Below are 23,145 nucleotides of genomic sequence, written 5' to 3'. Positions count from 1 at the left end.
AGATGAAACTAATTTTTTGGATACTGTGCTACGTTATTCCTGTTATTGGTAGGATAGTTTAGGAACTTCAGGAGAAATGTAAATGTTATTCTTATGTGTATCTCTCATAATAACAACTGGTATATTATTCTGATATAAGTTCAAAAGATGACAGTGGTATTTTAAGTTATTTTGGGTTACATATATACATACAATGCACAAAGAACGTATTTAATCCGTTTTTGAGTCTTGAGACATTTCTATATGTTCTTTTGCTTATATCCTGCTTTATTTTCATCACACCCTGAAAGGGTTATCTCAGAAGTCAGTCCTATAAATTGAATTATTTTTACAATTATGTTGCCGCATGAGGTAGTCGCACGGTCTGAGGCACCTTGCCATCATTCACGCAGCTCCCCATTTCGGAAGTTCGGGTCTTGTGTGTTTTGTCCTTAGCATAAATTAGTTAAAGTTAGACTAAGTAGTGTGTAAGCTTAGGGACCGATGACCTCAGCGATCTGGTCCCATAGGAACTTACCACCACCTACAATTATGTTTCTGTTTACATAATGGAGTTGATATGAATGTAGTTGTCATTTTCAGTTATCTGATGTTGTGTGCTTTCGTTTTTGTTAACAAGTTAATTGAATAATAATTGGCAGAGTAATATGAAATTTTGGTTTTGTATAAAACTGTAAATCGTTGTAATCAGAATTTTTAAGCATTATGTGAAACGAGATGTGTGAGTGGTGTCGACCCATATCGATAGGCTGAGGGAGAAAGCATCACCAAAGAGTCGAGAGTGTGAAGAAGAGAATGTAGGTGATCGTTGTGCTGCATGAGTAGTGCTACATATTGCGTTGCCAGTGAAAAATATCAGTGTTTGGACAGTGCTATATTTGTGATCCCAGTGTGTACCACAATTAAAGTGTTAGTGACTTTATGTGTCACATTGCTCATTTCCAGAACTGTGATTTGAGTCATTATTAACTATAAAACATTGATGTGAAGACCAATAGGCTGTGTGTACAATGTAAAGATATTATTTTCTAATGTAGTCAGCACAAACTGTTTAATGTGTTCCATTGACTATGGAATGAAACAGAAAATATGGTAACGCATTTTCTTGTTACATTTGATCAAAGAATTTTAACTGTGAATGTATAGTGTGCTGATTGCTGTGTGATTGAGTGATTACATGGATAATTGTGAATGGCATATATTGTTTCTTTTAAACTGTGGACTAATGATCTGCAGTACAATTGATTTGATTTATGTTTGTAGTGCAGACGGATATACTGTGGAAAGTGCTGGACCATAGACTGACAACAAGGACTTCGACGACTTGCCAGCAGCATCAGCTAAGTGGGAACGACTTTGGCCTAGAGACACTTGAAACTACTGTTTTCTAATCAGTAATGAATAAACTTTTTATATAGAAACAACAATAGCTTTTCTTGGTCATTCATTTTACATAATTGTAATTTGTCGTATTGTAATGCTATTCAACTTTATTTTCAATAACATTCAGAAAGGTGTTAAAATTCGGTTTAATTCATTCAATTATTTCTTTTCATAATTATAATAACTTTGCAAACCCATTAATTCCCGACACAATGATTTTTGCAAACAATAGCTACCAATACCAGTGAGATAAGAGTTAAAGAGTTCTCTTAATTGGCAGTATTTCTTTACATATGTAGTTTGTAAAGGTTCACCTGCATTTTCATGTTGTATTGTTCAGCATTTAACATCGTATGAATTATTGTGCTGTGCAGATGAAGTTTGCATGCTGTGCATTATATGCAATACATTAGTAGGCAGATGCACACCACAAATTGCTCAGTTTTTAAAAGAGTTTTATCAGTGGTAATCTATTTGATAGGGCTAAAGGGTGATCATTCATAATGTAATACTGTTTGGTAACTACTTGTGTGTATGAGTGCAATGTTCATTCAAACTGAGGAAAAGTAGGGTATTCGTGGTTACGGCTATTTTGAAATTGCCAGGCATAATAAATTTAGGTGAGACAGATATGGGTACTGTCTGTCTGAATAGCTGAACATGGTCGGTTCCAGCTCGATCGATGTTCGAGAAGGTACTGTTTTGGATGATACAGCTACATTTCTTCATATAACTGAGTCACTATCTTCACAATATGTAGGAATGAATTGAGGAGTACATTTACCGCCGAAAATTAAGGTATGCTTCTTCAAATTTATTTGTTTGTCTTGTAAAACTACTGACCTACTTCAGGGGACATAAACAACAATGTGCACAATTTGGTAGTGCTGACAACATGATTACTAGCAGCTGGCAGGTTGGGAGAGCCCAAGCAGTAGCTTTGATACCACATGTAGGTGCTGAGTTGTGATGTAACTGCATTGTGTTGTGCGACATCACAGTGATGCATGGTTTTTGAGTCAGATCTTGTTTTAGATGGCATGTTGTAGTACTTGGTGGCTCTTTCTTGTGCTGGGTGTTAATGTTTCGAGTCGTAATCGTTGCGAAGTTGTGGATGAAATTGTTTTTGGTGGTTTGTTCTTGAGTTACTCATGAGTCGATGCTACATCAGTTTAGGCCACGATTGTCATTCTGCCTTGCAGCTGCAAACAACTCTTGGACCATGACGTACGACACGCAATGTTTCAAACTGAATCTAGGCCTACACTGTATGTTTAAGTGGAGTTTCACGATCGTGGACGTTGCTGAGCAGATAATGGGGGCTGACTTCTTGGCACACTACAATCTATAGCCTGACATCGCCAATAAACGCCTGGCTGACCACGTCACCGGACTCATGGCCATGGGATTTCGGCGCTACACCACCATCCAGTCCACCAAGCTTATCAAAGCTGCTGACAGTGAGTATGCTACACTGCTTCGAATTCCCCAGCACTGACAAGACCGCTTGGAATGTCTAAAGCTGTTAAACGTAATACCAAGCACAATGTAAAGACTGTCGAGGGGACCCCTGATATCTTTAAGGTCATGATGGTTAGCCCCAGATTGCTTAGCAATTGCAAAGGCAGAATTTGACAGTACGATTTAAGAGGACATCATGTGACCATCTTGGTCTTCACTGCCGCATCTAATATCAAAATGCATGGCGCCCTTGTGTTGACTACAGACCCCTCAATGCCAGAACAATACCAGACTGATATCCAGTGCCATTGCTCCATGACTACAACTACATGTTGAGTGGTGATCAATCATGCATTGTTTTGGACTGTGGCGGAGAAATACCTGTGGCCAAGGAACACATCCCAAAGAAAGCCATCATTACTCAGTTTAATATCTTTCAGACAAAATTCATGACATCCGGCCTCAGAAATGCTGTGCAAACACACCAAGATCTGCCATTTTGCTTCACTTTCTTTGACGACATACTGTTTTTATTTTCAGCATCGCCCGAAGAACACAGCCAGCATCTCATAGAAGTTTCCAAATGACTGAACAAACCTGACATTGTTCTGAACACAGCAAAGTGTATTTTTGACTAGCCACAAGCCCATTTCCTTGGTTATCACATTACCCCATCAGTTTCCGTACCACTAACTGAAAAAATGGAAGCATTTCTAAAGATCCCTTGGCCTTCCACAGCTGTGAAAGATGCTATACCCCATATGGCGAGAGAAGAGCTCTGACAGTTGACGTGGCCTAGGTGCACATGCTTCACGCATCTATAATGGCCAGTCAGATTGGGAGCTTTTGTTTACGTTACTGTGGCAATGCCCCAGTGTTGCCGCAGTGCTGGGCGACCCCTGCTTTCAGTCAGTTGTGCCACGTGCTATATTCAGGTTTGTGCGTATACGTGTGCATTCCGCTACTTCTGTGAGTTCTTGCCATGTGCATAAGTGGAAAAGTATGTATAAGTGTGTATACGTGGAAAATGGCTGCCTGTAGTACAGAGAAGAGGGCTTGCCAGAATGGAGCTACACTGAAATCCCTAGCACGCGAATTTGTATACAGATTGCGTGTTTACTTTGAAAGGGAAAGGGACAACAGTGGCCCTTTGATATCAGTGAGTAAAGTGGTTAACAAGTGGCAGAAGCATTGAACATCTCTACAGCGCCAGTGAAGAGTGTCATAAATGATAAAGAGGCTGCCAATTCAGCTGCGAGCCCTGTTATTCTGATGCCTGGAAAGGTAAGGAAGAGATCGTGTCGTGCGACTGAAACAGACAACTTTGACGAAAGTGCTGTCAGACAACACATATATGCATACTTGCATGCTAAAGCAGGAAGGAATATCTGACACTTAAAAAGTTGATGGCATCTCTGTCGGATAACGGTTTGTTCACAGGCAGAACGACAAGTCTCTCCATTGTTTTGAAAAAAATTGACTTTCGTTGGAAAAAGTTCTCAGGACGAAAGGTGTTAATGGAATGCGGAGACACTGTAGCATGGAGTTGTCGTTCCCTGCGCGAGTTGCTAGCAGGGAATTCGGAAAATGTAATATGGATTGACGAAACATGGCTCAATGCATGTCAAGCATGTTCTGTTGCATGGACAGACGACACGCGCCACGGAACTATGTGTGTGCCAACTGGTAAGTGAGGGCGACTAATTATAGTTCATGTTGGCTCTATGAACGGTTTTGTAACTGATGCTATGATGATGTTTCAGTCAAAAAAAAAATGTCGACTACCATAAGGAGATGAATTCAGATACATTCAAAGACTGGTTTGTTACTCGTTTGCGATCAAACGCCGGCCAGTGTGGCCGAGCAGTCCTAGGCACTACAGTCTGGAACCGCGCGACCGCTATGGTCGCAGGTTCGAATCCTGCCTTGGGCATGGATGTGTGTGATGTCCTTAGGTTGGTTAGGTTTAAGTAGTTCTAAGTTCTAGGGGACTGATGACCTCAGATGTTAAGTCCCATAGTGCTCAGAGCCATTGGAACCATTTGAGCTATCAAATGTCAGTTCTAATAGTGTTTTTGTAATGGACAATGCACCATACCATCCTGTACAATTAAGTAAGTTACCAACGGCTGCTGTGAGGAGAGACAAAATAGTCAGCTGGTTTAAAGATAATAAAATAGGCTTTGAACAGAATATGCAGAAAATGGAACTTCTGGAATTAGTGAAACAATGCAAGCCACAGAAGATTGATAGACTTACAGAGAACCACGGCCACAAAGTAATACATCTTCCACCTTACCACTGCCATTACAACACAATTGAACTCATATGGGCTCAAATAAAAGCAGATGTTGCGGAGTGAAACAAAACCTTTACGTTATGAGACACAGAAAGGCTGGTAAATGAGGCTGTCACTCGAATAATGCCAGAAAATTGGAAGAACATCGTGAACCACACGTGGAAAGAGATTACAAGGTCAAACACAGAAGAAGATGTAAGAGAAGAATCCGTTCATAATATTGTTATTTTTTAATCAGATGATGAGGACAGAGGCGACGATACTGAAGACTACGTGGTCGTGATGAGAGATGACCAATCAGATGACGATGATCTTGGGGTTTCCAATCTCCCACACGAAAAATAGAGGTAACGTCCTTATTAGATATTTAACACATTACATTTGTGTTATTTGCTTTACCTTGTTACAGCAAAATCTGAACCGTATAACAATAAAACAAAAATTGTTGCCGTCAAATGGCTGCAACATCATTAAAGAAAATATTTATCTGTGTGTTTGTGTAAGGTAACAAAAGCTGGTAACACACGTGAAAAAATATTCCATGAAGGAACACATCAGTCAGCAAAATGCTGCCACTACGGGAATGCTCCATTGAATGATGCAGCATTGTTAGGTTCTGAAGGAGCCGAGTGTTGCCATGGGCTGAAGGGTGGGACGGGAAGGTCTGTCACCCCACTCTCCCCGCCGCTGGCTCGCTGGCCGTCCGTGTCGAATACTGGCAACTACACTGCCAGCTGTCAAAGCTCTTCTCTCGACGTACGGAGCGTAGAGATGCTAAATTTTTTTTGGCGGCAGCAGAAATTCAAAAACCGTTAACGGATTTGCTCGCAGGTCTGAAAGGCAAAGGGAACGCAGCAGTAGCTTGGACACATCATTTGGCTGCTGCATTCAAGCAAACAAAACAAGCGATAATGGGTGCTGCATTTTTGGCACACCCTGAACAAATTACGCCATTAGTATTGGTGGTAGATGCACGCCAGATTGTGGTGATCGCTGTGATGCAGCAATGCAACAATGATGCATAGCAGCCTCTTGCCTTTTTCTTGTGGAAACTGCCAACACCTCAACAGAAATGGATCGCTTATGACCACGAGGTATTAGTGATATACTAATCAGTCATGTACTTCCAGCCTCAGCTGGAAGCCTCTGAGTTTACAGCCTTCACCGACCACAAGTTGCCCACGTATGCTTTTCAGCAGAACAATGTCAACTTTTTGCCACAGCAGCATAGCCAGCTAATGTTTATTGCATTGTTCAGCATGGACATTCAGCATACATCTGGCATCGAAAATGTGGTAGCACACTGTCTACCTTGAGTCAATAGTGTCCCCACTACTGACTATGCAGAGCTCTCTGGCGCACAACGTACTGACCAGCAACTGCAAGAACTGTTGCAGGAAACAACTTCATCATTATACTTGCAATTAGTCTACATTTCAGAAGAACACCTTTAAATCATTACATAACCTGTGTCAACCCGGCACACAATCTATGTTACACCTCATCACAGACCACATGGTGTGATCAGAAGTGATGAAAGACTGTATGAGTGGATGCGATGTTGCATACAATGATGTCAGCATTGCAAAGTCAGCTGGGACATACAAGCACCAGTCAGTAACTTCCCTGACACTGCCACGAATTTCACTGACTTGCACGTGGACATCGTGGGACCACTACCACCTTTATGTAGTCAGTGGTACCTGCTGACAATAATTGACTGATTCACTCATTGGCCAGAAGTGGCACGTGTGGACGACATCTCTCGGCAAACTTTGGTACATGCATTCATGCTAAACTGGGTATCATGTTTCGGCACTCCTTTGGACATTACAACAGATCGCAGCAAGCAGTTGTAATCAGAATTTTTCGCCAAGTTGGTTGCATTTTGTGGTATGAATCATCACAAAACAAGCAGCTGCCACCAACCCAGCAACAGAATGATAGAGAATTGGCGCCAAACACTAAATGTAGCTCTCAAGTGCCAAGCTGCAGCATGGACAGAAGCTCTGCTGATGGCTCTACTTTGTCTACAGAATGCGTACAAACAATATATGGATGGTTCCTCTGCAGAACTGGTTTACAGAGAGTCACTTCTCGACTGCTTAGCGAATCTGTAGATGTGACTCTGCCAGTTGGTACAGACCTGTCTATCTTTGTTGGTCGCCTTAGAGATCACTTCAAGAAGATTCGACCACCAAAACCATTCAGACATAGAACTGTTGCCAAGTTTGTCCACAACGACCTTGGTACTTGCACACATGATGTTAAGCACTGGTGGCGTCAGAACGGCCCTACAACCCCTGGGCCATATCATGCTGTCAAGAGAGGAGGTCTCTCCTTGGACCTTCTGGTGAATGGCAAACACACTTCTGTTACAATAGACAGGCTCATTTTCAATGAGCTGCCCCACACCGATGTTCGACAGACACAGCCTCACAAAGCACATGACCCAGCCATAGCAACTATTGCGCCAGCACCTGCTCCTGCAACAACACCTCCTGCGTCAGTACTACCCATGATGCCATCTCCAGGAGAACAAACAGACCATGAGATCTGGTCGATGCGTCCACTCCACTGAGTGCTTTCTGTACGGTACTCCGCTTCAGCCAAGGGGGCTGTTGCAGCGACCGCGGCCGCCACCAGTGCAGTTCTGTTCAGTGTAGTGCGCGAGTGTTTGATACGTGTCTCGTGCAGTAAGTGTTGGATCACGCGCTGGCAATTCAGTTCCTGTGCCAGCCGTCAGGAGCGCTATGTTTTGCCATCATTGCCATGCTTGTTATTCTTTTGTTTTGAAATATACTTGTAATGATTTTTCTGTGTTCCTTTACTTTTAGAAAATTGTCAACCGGGTTTTCTCTTCGTATTACTTAGTTAATTATGGCTGAACAGTCAAACATAATCTCTCTCTCTCTAGCTCATTATAATTTCGTTACATTTAACGATGTACTGTAGTACCTTGTCGACTGGGAGAATAAAGTCCCTTTCAATCTCCGTACTTACGGCATTTCTGCATTACTGATTTTATTCCAAACAAGCAGGCTAACGAGTCGTACGGGCCAGATTCAGCCCCACAGCCAAAATCTTAATTATTAAAAAATTTCGTAATAACAGCTGATTAGCTATACGTTTTCGCTGAAAAGTTTGAATTAATAAAGTCCACAGACCATAGAGTGTTTCCTTGACCTTGGCATCGTCGCAGGTAAGATATAGAACAACAGCCAAAGAAATACTTATCAAAGTAACGAGAAAATAAGTCTCAACATAGGTATTAAATAGTTCATACTGCGCTGAATTGAATTCGTCATTAATAGATAAAAATAGTACCGCCGCTTAATAAATATACCTAGTCTATTTATGGTAGCGGTTTTTCATGTATCGATGGCGAAATCTCTTTCGTTCCAGAATGATCAAGTGTTCATAAACATTGTTGTGAAATTAAAGCTATTGCTGAAATTACCAAACCGCAACTGCAAAAATGACCACTACGCAATGTAGAGAACTTAAAAAGATAACGGCATGCCCGTTTCTTTTAGCATACCTAAGTAACTTATTGTTTTACTGTTTTGTAGCGGTATAATCCACGCGTACTTATGTGACAGCTGGTGTCTAATTCGATAACAAGTTAAAATTTCGCGGCAGACCGGTGTTTGGTGTTCAAGATTCTGTATGCCGAAAAAAATCAATCCTGGTCTTATATTACTGTGGTGTAAACTTAATTTAATCTAACCCAAAGACTTTAGTTTTCGAGTTATTTTTGGATTATTGTTGCACCGCTTAATAACCGAAAATTGTCGTGTACTGTATGTCCGCCTCCTGGAGCGTTTTAGTCCTTTGTGATTATTTATTGACGCCATTTTGTTTGTTTGATGACCGTAGGCTAGTGGATTTTTTGAAAGTCAAGAACGCTTGAGGCGTCAATGAAGAAAAGTGAGTTCCATGCATAAACAATTTTTCAGATTTGCTGTATTAGCGCTAAGATAAAGGCGTGATTTCATGTTACATTCGTCTTATGAAACAAAATGAGTTATGGGAATTTACATTGTGATTTTTTCGACGAAGCAAAATTTGTTGTGATGAAAACACATTTAACTCGTTTGTTTATCTCTTGATGTCACACGCCCACAAACTATCCTGTGTAAAACTTGTGTAATTTTAGGGCCTACCGTGCGATTTAGCGTGCAGGGATTTATTTATATGTTTGCCGGTTGTACCTTTCTCGGTCATTGATTATCTGAATAGACGAAGTTGGTGTACAGCTTTTTGTTGTTAATGGTTCAATTCATTGTAGTCGTCTGAAGAAGCAGCGATCGGAACCGTAGCAGATTGTTCACAATGTATGACAGCAAGCTGCGCCCGTGAATCGTGTTGTGCCGATACATGAACAGCGTCGTACACAAGAGAGAGTAACTTTGTTAATTGACGGCTATTTTAAAGTGTCTGCAAGTCTTCGAGCATTTATTACCCAATCTATTTACTGAATTGTACTGCTGTATATACATAAGCCCGCCTTGTCTGTTGTCTATGTTGAATCCACTCTTCGATTTTGGCATAAACTTGATCAATTTCATCGGTAGTGTGCAGAAGGGGGTGGTTATTACTGCTGTCAGTTCTAAGCAAAAACCATGTTGTCAACTGCCTGCTACTGCCAGTGGTTTGAGAGCAACCCCATTTTGGAAAATCCATCAGTCTTACCGTTATTATTCATGTCGATATTCTATTGACGAATGATTGTTGGACTGATACGGAAGATGTAGATCTACTTTAAAATAAAATTTCAGACATTACATTGAAAATAGTAGGCTCAATTTTCTATGTCAGTTAACGAACTTTTATTGAAAAGAATGTGGCGCACGACAAATGCGAAGTGAGTTTCAGTGGGTGCAGAATTGTGTTAGGATTACTACTTTCCGCCCCCCCCCCCCCATCTTCTCCCATCCTGTGAAAATAAAAATGCTAAAACAAGTTGTCTCTCCTTTTAGAATATCTCACAAACGAAGTTAATTGCTGGATAATTGTTGTTTACCTTGGTGATTTGAGTGACTAAAAATAGTACAACTTAGGTTAGGTTAGCCTCTTCCAGAATATCATGGTTTACTGGTTGGATATGCAGTAGAAGGCATGTAATGTAACCTACTTCACAAGGATGCACTTCTGCCATGACAACCTCCTCAGTCACCTCCGTTAGTTCATTTTACTACAGAAGGTGATTTAAAGCAAACTTTCATTCATCTGGGTGTAATGTTCCTCACAAGTCACCTTGTTGAGGAGACTGCACGTGTTGAAATACCATTCCTTGGAAGACACAACATACAGATTCATTATGTATTTTTTACATAGATTGTTACATGTGTCTTCCCATGGACCATTCCTGTACTACCTCATGGACTATTGGGCGATTGTTTAACCAGAAGATATTGTAACAGTATCAGTGAAGAACAAATTGATGTATTTGTGTTGTTTTACCCTCTCCCCCATTAATCTAAAATAATTGTATTTGCTGTTTGTTGTAATAAGGTGGGTGGTAAGTTACTGTAGTTAGTTACGTGCACTATATATCAATTTGCGTCATAAATCCTAATGATGTGAAATGAGTCATTTTACATTCAAATTGCATAATAATTTGTACATGTGACTACATGATCAAAATTTCAAAGGTTTTTTTTAATACCCAAAAGAAGAAAAGGTTTACAGATATGAATTACTAATTCCTACCCACCACTTTTTACTCATTACAATAGTAGAAATTCTTCTACAGGATAGATGATGTTATCAAGGAGAAGTTCTGTTTGTTTTCAAATTTTACTTAACTGTTGTGAGACATTTTTTGCTTTAACACTGTGCCCATTTTTTCAAGCTGAAAACAGCCTTAATGTGGAGTACTGCTTGTCATTTTTCCTTCTGATATTGTAATTATGTACATTATTGCTCCTTTTAAATTGTAATGGAGTATTTATTACAGACTTCACAAGGGAATAAATATACTGTGAAGCAGCAGTCAGAATGCCCAACCCAACTCCTGAAACAGATGTCTACAAGACAATCTTGATTAAGAACCACATATTATTCTTACAGTACATTTTTGAGCAACGAAGAATTTCTTTCTTACAGATGAATTATCCCAAAACGTCAACTTACTTATTTGTATTCCCCCAAGATTTGCAATGATTCTAAGTCGAAATGTGACTGAACTAAGTCGTTTTAGGAGTTCCAAAATGTGCTTTTTCCAGATTAAATTGTCTGTGATATGGAAACCTAAGAATTTTGAAGTTTTTTACTGTATTTGTTATTTCCTCACTGTGTATTAAACTTATCGGTGTTGTGGTACTCCAAGATTTGTAGAACTGAATATGGTTCTGTCTTTTTAAAATTGACATTGAGACCATATGCAGAAAATCAATCAACAAAATTTTTAAGAACCATGTTTACCGTTTCTTTTGTTTCTGTATGTTTGCTTGGATTGATTACGAAACTAGTGTCATCTGCAACAAATAGCATATACGAGGAATAATAGTGGACATAAGATTGAACCATGGGGAACCCTGTATTTGATTTCTTCCCAGTCAGAAGTATTTAACTGGACTATATTGGTGGAATTTCTAAGTACAGCTTTCTGCATACTTTTGTTCAGATCATCCATTGGTTGGCTATTCTATCAGTCCCATAAAGCTTCATTATATCTAAGAGAATACTGTGGTTCACACGGTCAAATGGCTTAGTAAGTCACAGAAAATATCCCCCGGCTTGATTTTATTATATAATGCCTGAAAAATTTGGTGAGTTTACATGTGAATGGCATTCTCAGTAGAGCAGATCTACTGAATCCAAACTGATTTGCTGAGAATATTATTGTGGCCCAGGTAAGATACTATTCTAGAATACATCACATTCTCAAAAATTTTGGAAAATGATGTCAGCAGTGAAACAGGTCAGTAGTTATTGTCATCTCTCGTATCACATTTTTAAAATAGGGGTCTGGTGACTGCATATTTCAGTCTCTCTGGAAAAATGCCTTGAGTTAGTTATGATTTTAGGTAAGCTGATTGTATGGGAACAAATATTTAGTGCTCTTTGAGAGAAAGTATAATTTTCTTAATTTCAGAAGAAGAAGTTGCTGATGTATTCATAAGACTGAATTGTATGAGAGTTACGTTTTCAACACACTAAGCAGTGATTTGTCTCTTGAACTGTTTGTCGCCAGGGTAGCAAGTTCTAGAAATCAGGGAATTTCAATTGTGTCAGGGAAATTTGGAAGAAAAAGCAACACTGGAAAAATCTAATTTTGGTCCCAGTAGATGAAATGAAATGGTTTGTTTACTGAGATGTGATGCATCGTCGCTTGCTGGGTGCAGCTGAGTATGTATGCTGCTTCCCTATTCCCTCATTATCCTTACTACTTCTCCCCTTCCTACCAATCCCCTTAGCTTGCAGTCAGTGCTGACACCATTTTTTGGTGCTAGCCTAGCAGCTACCTACAAGAGGCAAGGAGGCGAGGAGCAGTTTGTTTGAATTTGATTCTCGGAGATTGTTGACGCAGCGGCTGGAGATGGCGGTCATGTGTGCATGAGGTGAGTCTGAGTGATTGTGTGAATGTGTGTGTGCTCTTGTTTTCTGACAAAGGCTATGGCCAGAAATTAAATTGTGATGTCTTTTCTATGTCCCAGTCTGTGGCTCAGCGATCATCTTCACAGTGAGTTGCTACCTACCCTCATTTGTATTGATTCTCAGAGTATTTGTACAAGTCTGTTGAATGGATTGATTCACTTCGGTCTCATTTCATGTCTGTGACACATGAATAGCTGCTCACATGATTGGATTTCCGCGATTGGCCCAAACCGCAGACTTTTTCTGTGGGCATCTCTAATGGATCGGACCTGCCAATCTGTAACCCATCGTTTCCCACTAATGTGCAGGCCCTGACAATCGGATCTAGTATCAGCGATCTGCTGGCAGGCCGGGTCTGCTTGTGTGTGGCATAATGCAGCGGATTTTCGTGGTTTATCTGTGGACCCAGAATAGAGGCACTGCTTGGCAGGCCAGAGCCCACGGGCGTTGGGTTTCAGGAATTGTGACTTTCTCACCACAAGTACGTTGTACAGTGTGGCATTTTACAGACATTTTATTTAGTGTAATACATTTTGGCACTTTGAAAATAGTTTATGTATTACAAAATATGGACGATAAGGAGAAGAAATTGTGGCCGTCACTGTGGTTTGTATGCTGTGTACTCATATATTTCTCGAATGAAAAATCACACAATACCCTGTAAAATAATACATATAACACAGCCGGTAATAACCAACAATAACAAACATAGTAGAGCCAACATTTTATTGGCGGTCTCCTATAGTGTTGGTTTACACAACTCTTCACTGCCTTGTATACTTCTTTCAAGAGGCTTACTTTTATCTGAGATTATTTCTGAAATCGGTGAATGTATTTTAAATCTGTCTTGCGACTCCAAAGAAATGCATATTTGTGTCATCTTATGTGTTTTGTTTTATTGAAATAAAATAACAACTGGTCTTAATGAAACACACATACCATTTGACTTGCCTTCTCCATCTAAGAACAGTCCATTACAAAGATGTTGATGTTGGTACTTAAGATTTTTGCTTACATGGGGGGAAATACAGAAGTCCTTACTTTCTTTATGTCTTTACTTACGGTACCCTTAAAATCTCAAAATTTGTCATGGAAAAATGCTAAAAATTGTCTGGAAATCAGGGAAATATCAGAAAATTTCAGTTGGGGGAACTTGTGACACTCTGTTCCCGATACTTTGTACTTCGTGTAAGAAATGATTGTTAAATATGTTTGCTACCTGTGACTCATCATTTATAGCCCTTCCATTCAGTTCAATAGTGACGTCGTCCTTTCTGTGGCTGGTTGCCCTGCCTCTCATTTCACTATACCCCATATGCCCTTAATTCTGTTATTATAATTACTGATTTCTGACATTATGTGAATGTTCCTTGATTTTCTAATAACCTTTTTTAGTAATTTTGAGTTGTTTTTGCAGTGTGCAACTACTACAGGATTTCTGCTTGTTCATGCCTACGTTACCCATTTTCGTTTCATAAGATACTTTAATCCTAGTGCTCGATGATTTTTTACACGGGTGTTTAATATACCTTCTGATTAGGTTATGTGGAAAGCTATTTTCAAATACTGGTATGAATTTATCATGGAATAGATTAAATTTTATGTTAGCATTTGGTTCAATATCAATTTCATCTCTTGTAAAATATTCTTAAAAACATTTTTCCTGGAGACATTAATTATTCTAACTTATTTCCATTGAGGAGTGGCCATACTTTGAGGCACTGTTATTTATCCTGACTGTGCATCATGATCAGAGGGTGCATTTGTTACTGGGTAGACAGTTAATTTTTTACTTCGAGTTTCATCACAAGAAACATTTTTGAAAGAAGTCACTCTAACAGAAGACCCCTACAATAATGCACAGAAAAGTAAGGTTAGCATATTCCTCCAGAATATAAGAGAATTGAGTAATAAGGTAGAAGAGCTTCTTGCCTGCTTGCAATATTTAGAGGAAAAGATAGACGTCCTGCGTCTGTCTGAGCACCTCATAACCACAGGGTTAGATAAGTCACATATAAAAGATTACAGTCTAGCAGCTTACTCATGTAGAACTAACATGGGAAATGGAGGAGTTATTGCATATACTAAGACAGAACACAAATTTGAAAGCATTGACACAAGTAGATTTTGTAGTGACCAGCACATAGAAGTGTGTGATTGTGAATTAAAGCTGAAAAACAGTTCACTTTTAATTGTAACAATACATAGAAATTTGAATTATTTATGAGGAACGTGGATTCCTTACCGTGCTGTCTGTCAGACATCAGCAAGCGGTTAAGAGTCTGTGGTGACTTCAATGTGGATTTTCTAAAGGATTCTGATAGGAAAAATGATTTGGAAATCTTATTTGAATCCTACAATTTGCTCTCAGTAGTTAACTTTCCGACATGGGTGGATAAAGACAGTAAGTCCCCAATTGATAATTTTTCTTTGATGAGGTGCAAAGCAAGGAAATAACTGTGTACCACAGTTAGGACAAATGACATAGTGCCCTACAATGTGAATACAACTCAGTGGAAGTCAGTCAGAATCATTAATGACTACAGGACAAATGTTTTTGGAAGAGTAGTTTACAAGAGACAACCTGGGATGAAATTTATAAAGAACCAAATACCAAGATAAAATTTAATCTATTCCAAGATAAATCGATATCAGTATTTGAAAATAGCTTTTCGCATAAGCTAATCAGAAGGGACATTAAACAGTCATGTAAAAAACCATGGATCACTAAGGGGATTAAAGTATTTTGGGAAAGGAAAATGTATCTTTTGGCAAGAACAAGTAGAGACCCTGCAGTAGTTGCGCACTACAAAGACTACTCAAAATTTCTAAGAAAAATTTTTAAAAAATCAAGAAACATGCACATAAAGTTAGAAATCAGTGCATCTGATAACAGAGTTAAGGCAATATGGAACATAGTGAAGCAAGAGACAGGACAACCAACCACAGAAGAGGATAACGTTACTATTGAATTGAATGGAAGGGTTATAAATGACAAGTCACAGGTAGCAAATGTACTTTATAATCATTTCTTAAACGCAGTGGAAAGCTTCTACTTCTGAAATTAAGAGGGTCATACATTCTCTCAAGAGTAATAGTTCTTCTGGTTTTGATTGCGTTTCCAATAAAGTGCTAAAGATTTGTTCCCATATAATAAGTCCGGTATTGTCTGAAATATGTATTGCATCACTAATTCAAGGCATTTTTCCAGAGGGACTAAAATATGCCATTGTTAAGCCCCTCTTTAAAGAAGGTGATAAGAGAGACGTCAGTAACTTCCGGCTGATTTCACTGCTGACATCATTTTCCAAAATTTTTGAGAAGGTGATGTATTCTAGAATAGTATCTTGCCTTGGCAACAATAAAATCCTCAGCAAATCACAGTTTGGGTTTCAGAAGGGTTGCTCTTCTGAGAATGCCATTTACATGTTCACACATCAGATATTGCTAGTGTTAAATAACAAAAGAGCACCGGTAGGTATTTTCTGTGACCTGTCCATTTGATTGTGTGAATCATAAGATACTCCTAGGTAAATTGAAATTTTTATGGGATTGATGGTATAGCCAACCAATGGATCATGTCATATCTGACCAAAAGAATGCAGAAAGCTGTACGTAGTAGAAATTCAACCAGCAAAATCCAGAGACATAATTCTATCTGGGGAGAAATCATGTATGGGGTTCCCCAAGGCTCAGTCTTAGGTCCACTACTGTTCTCATATATGTAAATGATCTACCATCTAATGTACAACAAGCAGAATTAGTTCCTTTTGCAGATGACACCAGTATTGTAATCACTCGCAGTATACATACAGAAATGGAAGAAATTGTGAACGAAGTTCTCAAAAGTATCCTTGACTGGTTTTCTGCGGGTGGTGTCACCCTGAATTTCACAAAGACACATCATTTTCAGTTCTGCATCTATAGGGGTACTGCACCAGTGATAAGTGTAACACATAATGATGAAGTAATACATAGGATGGGAACTTCAAAATTCTTAGATGTCCATATTGATGAGAATTTAAATTGGAAAAAAAAACACAGTTTGGAACTCATAAAGCAACTTAGTTCAGCCACATTTGCACTTAGAATCATAGCAAATTTTGGGGAGAGAGAAATCAGTAAGTTGACATATTTTGATTATTTTCATTCAGTAATGTTCTGGGGTAACTCATCTTTGAGAAAGGTCTTCATTGCCCAAAAACTTGCTATAAGAATAATATGTGGTGCTCACTTGTGATCATCTTGTAGACATCTGTTTAAGGAGTTGAGCATTCTAACTACTGCTTCACAGTATAGTTATTCCCTCATGAAGTTTGTTCAAAATAATCCACTACAGTTCAAAAGGAACAGTGAGGTACATAATTACAATACTAGAAGAAAAAATGATATTCATTACTCAACATTAAGGTTTTCTTTAACACAGAAGGGGGTGCACAATTCTGCAACAAAAAATGTTTACCACTTACCCAGTGATATAAAATGTCTAACAGACAGTAAGGTAAAATTTGAAAATAAATTGAAAAACTTTCTCCTTGACAATTCCTTCTATTCCATAGAAGAATTTCTATGTTTGTAATGTGTAAATTGCTAACTCAATCTGTATATCTTGTTTTCATTGTTTTTGGAGGGAGGGGATTAATTATATTGCGATGTTTAGAGTACAAATAGATGTACAAATTAATTTGCAATATGAAATTAAAATTACTCATTCCACATCATGACGATTTATTGTGCAAAATGATCCATGGAACACGAAAGTAACTAACTAACTTAGGGTCCTACTGTCTTTAACCATCCATATTGGAAAGTTGATTACTGAAATCAAATTATAACATCCAAATGAGATTTCTAGATCATTTTTCCTGTCAGAATCCTTTATAAAATATGCATTGAAGTCACCTCAGAGTGTTAGCTGATTGCTGCTGTCTGACAGCAGACTAAGAAATCTAGTTTCCTCACAAACATTCCAAAATTTCCCAGTGGTGGGCTATATACAATTACAATTAAAAGTGAACTGTTTTTCAGTATTAATTCACAAGTACACAATTCAATGTGCTGATCAATACAAAGTCTACTTGCCTCTATGTTTTGAACTTGCATTTTGTCTTAATATATGTAACAAATCGTCTGCATGAGGAAACTGGTGGATGTAATATTTTATATGTAACTTATCTAATGTGTGGTTTTGTGGTGTTCAGACAGGTGCAGGATGTCTTATCTTTAAAGAGCTCTCTAAATTTTCCAATATATTGATGAAATAAACTGACCTTACTTTTCTCTGCATTCTTAAGCATTTTATGGGGCTCTTCTGTTAGTTTGACATCTTTCAAAACAGGGTGCCTGAATCCTGATCCTAACCTAAAAATGCATGCCTCTCTGGCACCAGTAACCACATTATCTTACTTTGTATGTTGGTGACCTCCCGTATATTATCTGCAAGAAGCTCAGCCAACTGATGTTTCCGTCTCCTATTCGGCTGTACCTAGATGTTACGACAATATGGTACATGAGCTTTCTCATGACCATGTATTAATATTCAGCTTTACCTAAATGTTACAACAAAATTGAGTAGGCCTAACACTATGTCTTACAGTATATGAACCATTTAATGGATGGAAAGTTTTCACTTTAAGTACTGAATGACCTTTCTTTTTTAAAAAATAGTGTGTTGTATATTTAGTAACCATGAAGTGTTTATAATGAAATGAATGATTGTAGTTGTGTTAATGCAGACGAATACTTTAAGAGTAAACCAAACTTAATGCACTTATAATTTTTTGCTGAAGATGGGTAGCAGTCAGCAGTTCTCACTCAGGTGGAATAATTACCTGAACCACATAACTGGTGCCTTTGACACATTGAGAAATGATGATGAGTTGGTGGACGTAACACTGAGCTGTGAAGGCAAGCGCATTAAGGCTCACAAGATGTTGCTGTCTGTCTGCAGTACTTATTTTAGAGATCTGTTCAAGGTAAGAAATACTTCTAAGTATACATCTACAGCTTGAAAATAATAGTAGAAGACACGGCTTTCAGTACTTTTCATTTGGAAATTGTACAAAGAAATAATTGCTTTTATGATTCTTTATGAGCTTTTATTGGTAATTTTATTTGTGAGGTACCAAAGAGAGCAATAATCAGGGAGGTTCCATTCTAACAATTTTATCAATGCTTCTTTAGCTGTTTGTTTGGGTGATGTTAAGACTTATTACTTAAAAGTGTCTGCCACTTGACTTTTTCCATCATATCTGTTACTATTTTGTGCTGCTAAAACTATTCTGTGGTCATTCACATCGCTCTTCATTTTGTGCCCTTGAAATACATTATGCATCTGAACTATATGGGTTGTTTTACACATGTAAGCAGCTTACCAGATGGTCATCTAGGCGTTTACCAAGCAATTTCCCAGTGTCCTGCCAGTGATTCAAAGGCTGTCAATCACTTTATCTGAAATGGACCTGTGTAATTGGTCTGCTTCATATCGCCACACATTGTTACTCTTAAGAACCTATGACATCATTTGTGGCTCATTGGTTATGTAGTCATAGTGTAATACTTTTTTATGTGAACAATATAAGGAAAAAGATAGATTGCTACTTACCATGGAGATGAAGTGTTAAGTTGCAGACAGGCACCCATTAGCTTTTGGCCATAGCCTTCATCAGAAAAAGAAACATAAACACATATTAATTCACACAAGCAAGCACACACCTCACACATACATGACCACCATCTCCAGCAGCTTGGCCCGCAATGCAACTGTCACTTGGAACGGAAGCAACAATGTGGAGGGGGCAAGGAAGGGAAAGAGATAGCATGGTACTGGTGGTGGAATGGAACAGTGCTGTCTGACAGAGCGTACAGGTACTAGGATGCCAACAGGCACAGAGTTGGGAGGCTACGGGTGGGGAGGGAGGGGAGCAGAAATAAGGAATGAAAAAGGAGAGGAGCGGGGAAGGGGAAAGATGGGCAGATGAGTTGGCAGTGAGTGACACACAAAGAGGGTGGCGGATGAGAATAGGGAGGAGGTGATAGGATAGAGGGGGTGGAAACTGTTGAGTGTAGAGTGTGGGGACGGTATGTTACCGTTGATTGAGGGTGGGATAATTTTGGGAGCGAAGAAAGTGTAACTCCAATCTGTGCAGTTCAGGGGAGGAACCAGGTGGCTTGTGTAGTGAAGCAACACCCTAGTCCGTCCTGATGCCATTCACATTCCCAACCCCTTCCCACAGGGATCATCCCTGTGAAAGACCCAGATGCAAGACCTGCCAAATCCACCCGCCCAGCCCTTCCTATTCCAGTCCTGTCACAGGCTTACCCTACCCCATCAGAGGTCGGGCCACCTGTGAAAGCAGCTGTGTCTTGTAGCAGCTCTGCTAGAATCGTTGCACAACTTTTTTTATTGATATGACTACCAGCAAGCTGTCCACAAGATGAACGGCCACCACCAAACTGTGGCCAAGAGCAAAGTAGATCACCGTGTGGCACATCATGCAGCTGAACATAACATGCTTCATTTCAATGACTGCTTCACTATTGAAACCATCTGGATCCTCACCTCCACCATCAGCTTTCCTGAACTACGTAAATGCGAGTTATCCTTACAACACATCCTCCGCTTCCGAAATTATCCCGACCTCAGTAACATACTGTCCCCACACCTGGCACCCAACATTCTCCACACGATCTGTCCTATCACCTCTTCACTACTCTCATCTCTCACCCCTTTTTTGTGGCTCTCTCTGCCATCACACTCAACAATCTTTCCCCTTTTCCATTAATCTCCTTTTGCCCCCCCCCCCTCCCTTTTTGTTCCCCTTCCCGATCCCCTCCAGATTGTTGCTTCCGTTCTACATGGCAGTTGCATTCTGTTCTGAGCTGCCTGAGATAGCGGTCGTGTGTGTGAGGTATGTGCTTGCTTGTGTGAATGAATGAATGTGTGTGTGTGTGTGTGTGTGTGTGGTTTTTTTTTTCTTTTCTGACGAGGGCTGTGGCCCAAAGCTAATGTATTAAGTATGTGTCTTTTAGTTGTGCTTGTCTGCAGCTTAACAACTTAATGTATTATTTTTACAGTCTGTAGCAATCATTTTTTGAAAAGTATAAGAGATATTCATGAAATCAGAGGGGCAGATGCAGACTGGTGATTCTTTTTATGATTTGAATAAATCATTAGTATGTTTTTTTACAGATAGTGTAAATACTGTTTTTCACCTTTTGTTTGCTTTGAAACATGGTCTCTTCAGTCTAAAAAGGAGGAGGAAGAGGAGGAGAAGAGTTTTATTATTTTGATAAATCTGTTGTTCAGGAGGAGTGTGGAAGGTAAAATTGAAGTCTTTCATATAAAATATCCATAGAAAAGAGAAGCATTAGTAGATCTGTGACCTTGACAGCAATGTTTGGTGCCTTTTGTGACATTGGGAACTGGCACCATTTAACGTTTCAATAAAGGAAACAAAAAATTTCAAATGTGTGTGAAATCTTGTGGGACTTAACTGCTAAGGTCATTAGTCCCTAAGCTTACACACTACTTAACCTAAATTATCCTAAGGACAAACAAACACACCCATGCCCGAGGGAGGACTCGAACCTCCGCTGGGATCAGCTGCACAGTCGATGACTAGGAAACCAAAACAAATGGGTTGTCAGGAGAAATAATCAAACCACACATAGAAAATTTAAAATAATGTATGCAGAGAGAAAAGAAGTATGAAATCCAGAGGCCACTGAAATGCCATTTACATCAAGCAGGAAAGCTGCTTATGAGGACGCGACTTATATGTACCAATACAATATACAGAAAGTTGAAGGTTCTAATTTCAATCTGAGGCTCTCAGAATAAGCTAAATGTAGTAGTTGGCATCTAAGTAAATAGAAATGGTTAACAGGCATAACTGGATTCAAACTGACTTTTAGAATTCAGAAAACTTAATTTTACTACAGTGTGTGGTAAGCAAAAAGCTGCCTTGCTTCAGTGTGGTGGAGGGGGGAGCGGTTGGGGCATTGTATGTGGTGACTTACAGCCTGATTTTGAATAACTTTTTGAAATTATGAAGCCTACAGGGCTAAGCACAGACTGAGACCTACACAACTCTTCAAGAAAACCAGTCATCCACTGCAAGAGGGAGTGGGGGATAGAGGCACATTTTGCCTTGCTCATTCATCTTCTTTATCTCCTGAAACTCTACTGCTAACCGATTGGCTATCGGGGAGGGGGGGGGGGGGGGGAACAACTACCACCATGCTCTTTCATCTTTTATATGATCAAATAATCCATCACCAACCACGTAGGCTGTGAAAATAACTGTATTATACGTAGCCAAGGTAAGCAAAGGATACCATAATTCCAAAGAACAACAGATCTCATGCAAAGTATAGTTAAGTAAGGAGTTGATCTATAGAGAGTAGGCAGTAAAAGGATTTGCATATGTTGTATTTTAAAAGTGTAGACACAAGTAAGAATGTAAATAAAAAACAGATATAGTAGCATAGCTGACGCCATGCACCTTATTATCATATTTGCATGTCTGCCAGATTTCTCAGGGGAGAACGACGGTTCAATCCCATATCCAGCCATCCTGATTTAGGTTTTCCGTGATTTCCCTAAATCATTTCAGGCAAATGCCCGGATGGTTCCTTTGGAAGGGCATGGCCGATTTCCTTCCCCATCCTTCCCTAACCCGAGCTTGCGCTCCGTCTCTAATGACCTCGTTGTCGACGGGACATTAAACAACACTAACCTAACCTAACCTAACCAGATTTCTCAAAACATACACTGCGCACATATTACTTAACCACTTACAACCTTGAAACTTCCTGACATTAAAACTATGTGCTCCAATATGGTACCTTGCCTTTTTCAGGTAATTCTGTTTCTGACTAAGCTATCCATACAAGACTCGTAAACTGCCCTCACAGTTTTACTTTCTGCACTACCTCTTCTACCTTTCGATAAAGGCTTACAGTTTCATTGGAAGGTCTCAACTTGTCAAGAGTGGCACATGCAAAAGAGATTGAAAACTTTACTAGCTTTCAGAATAAATCCTTTAAGGTTCTAGACCACACACACACACACACACACACACACACACACACACACACCTGCGCGCACACTTACATTGTACCAGCTGTTGATGAGGTGCAGCACACAATGAAGGTGATGTGTAGGAGAGAATTGAAAGGGGGTGACAGGACATAGGAAGCAAAAACTGTTGGGTAGAGGGTGTGGAAACAGAAGATTACCAAAGTTACGGCACCAAGAGGATTACAGGAGTGAAGGATGTGTTGCAAAGATAACTCACATCTAAGTAGTTCAGAAAAGCTGATGTTGGATGGAAGGATCCAGATCTCCCAGGTCGTGAAGCAGATTTTGAACTCAAGCATGTTGTGCTTAACAG

At 39.5% G+C, this 23,145-nt stretch overlaps 1 protein-coding gene across 14 annotated transcripts in view; it reads left to right on the top strand.

Annotated features, from left to right (window-relative positions):
- The first annotated feature begins 8,790 nt into the window (after nt 1-8,790).
- LOC126458388 (protein bric-a-brac 2-like) overlaps nt 8,791-23,145 on the top strand; it is a 419,174-nt gene continuing 404,819 nt past the window's right edge. For 9 of the 14 annotated variants that reach the window (XM_050095386.1, XM_050095393.1, XM_050095390.1 and 6 more), the window contains exons 1-2: nt 8,793-9,073; nt 18,538-18,723. In XM_050095386.1, coding sequence (XP_049951343.1) covers nt 18,538-18,723 — 186 coding nt within the window. In that variant the 5' untranslated portion in view covers nt 8,793-9,073. Of the gene's footprint in view, nt 9,074-18,537; nt 18,724-23,145 lie in introns of all 14 variants that reach the window. The other 5 variants (XM_050095383.1, XM_050095381.1, XM_050095387.1 and 2 more) reach the window with 3 other exon arrangements.

Source organism: Schistocerca serialis, chromosome 2, assembly GCF_023864345.2.
Source record: "Schistocerca serialis cubense isolate TAMUIC-IGC-003099 chromosome 2, iqSchSeri2.2, whole genome shotgun sequence".
In the NCBI taxonomy this organism is placed as follows: Eukaryota; Metazoa; Arthropoda; class Insecta; order Orthoptera; family Acrididae; genus Schistocerca; species Schistocerca serialis.
Note: the sequence above shows the minus strand (reverse complement) of the source record. Positions and strands in the feature narration are given on the sequence as shown.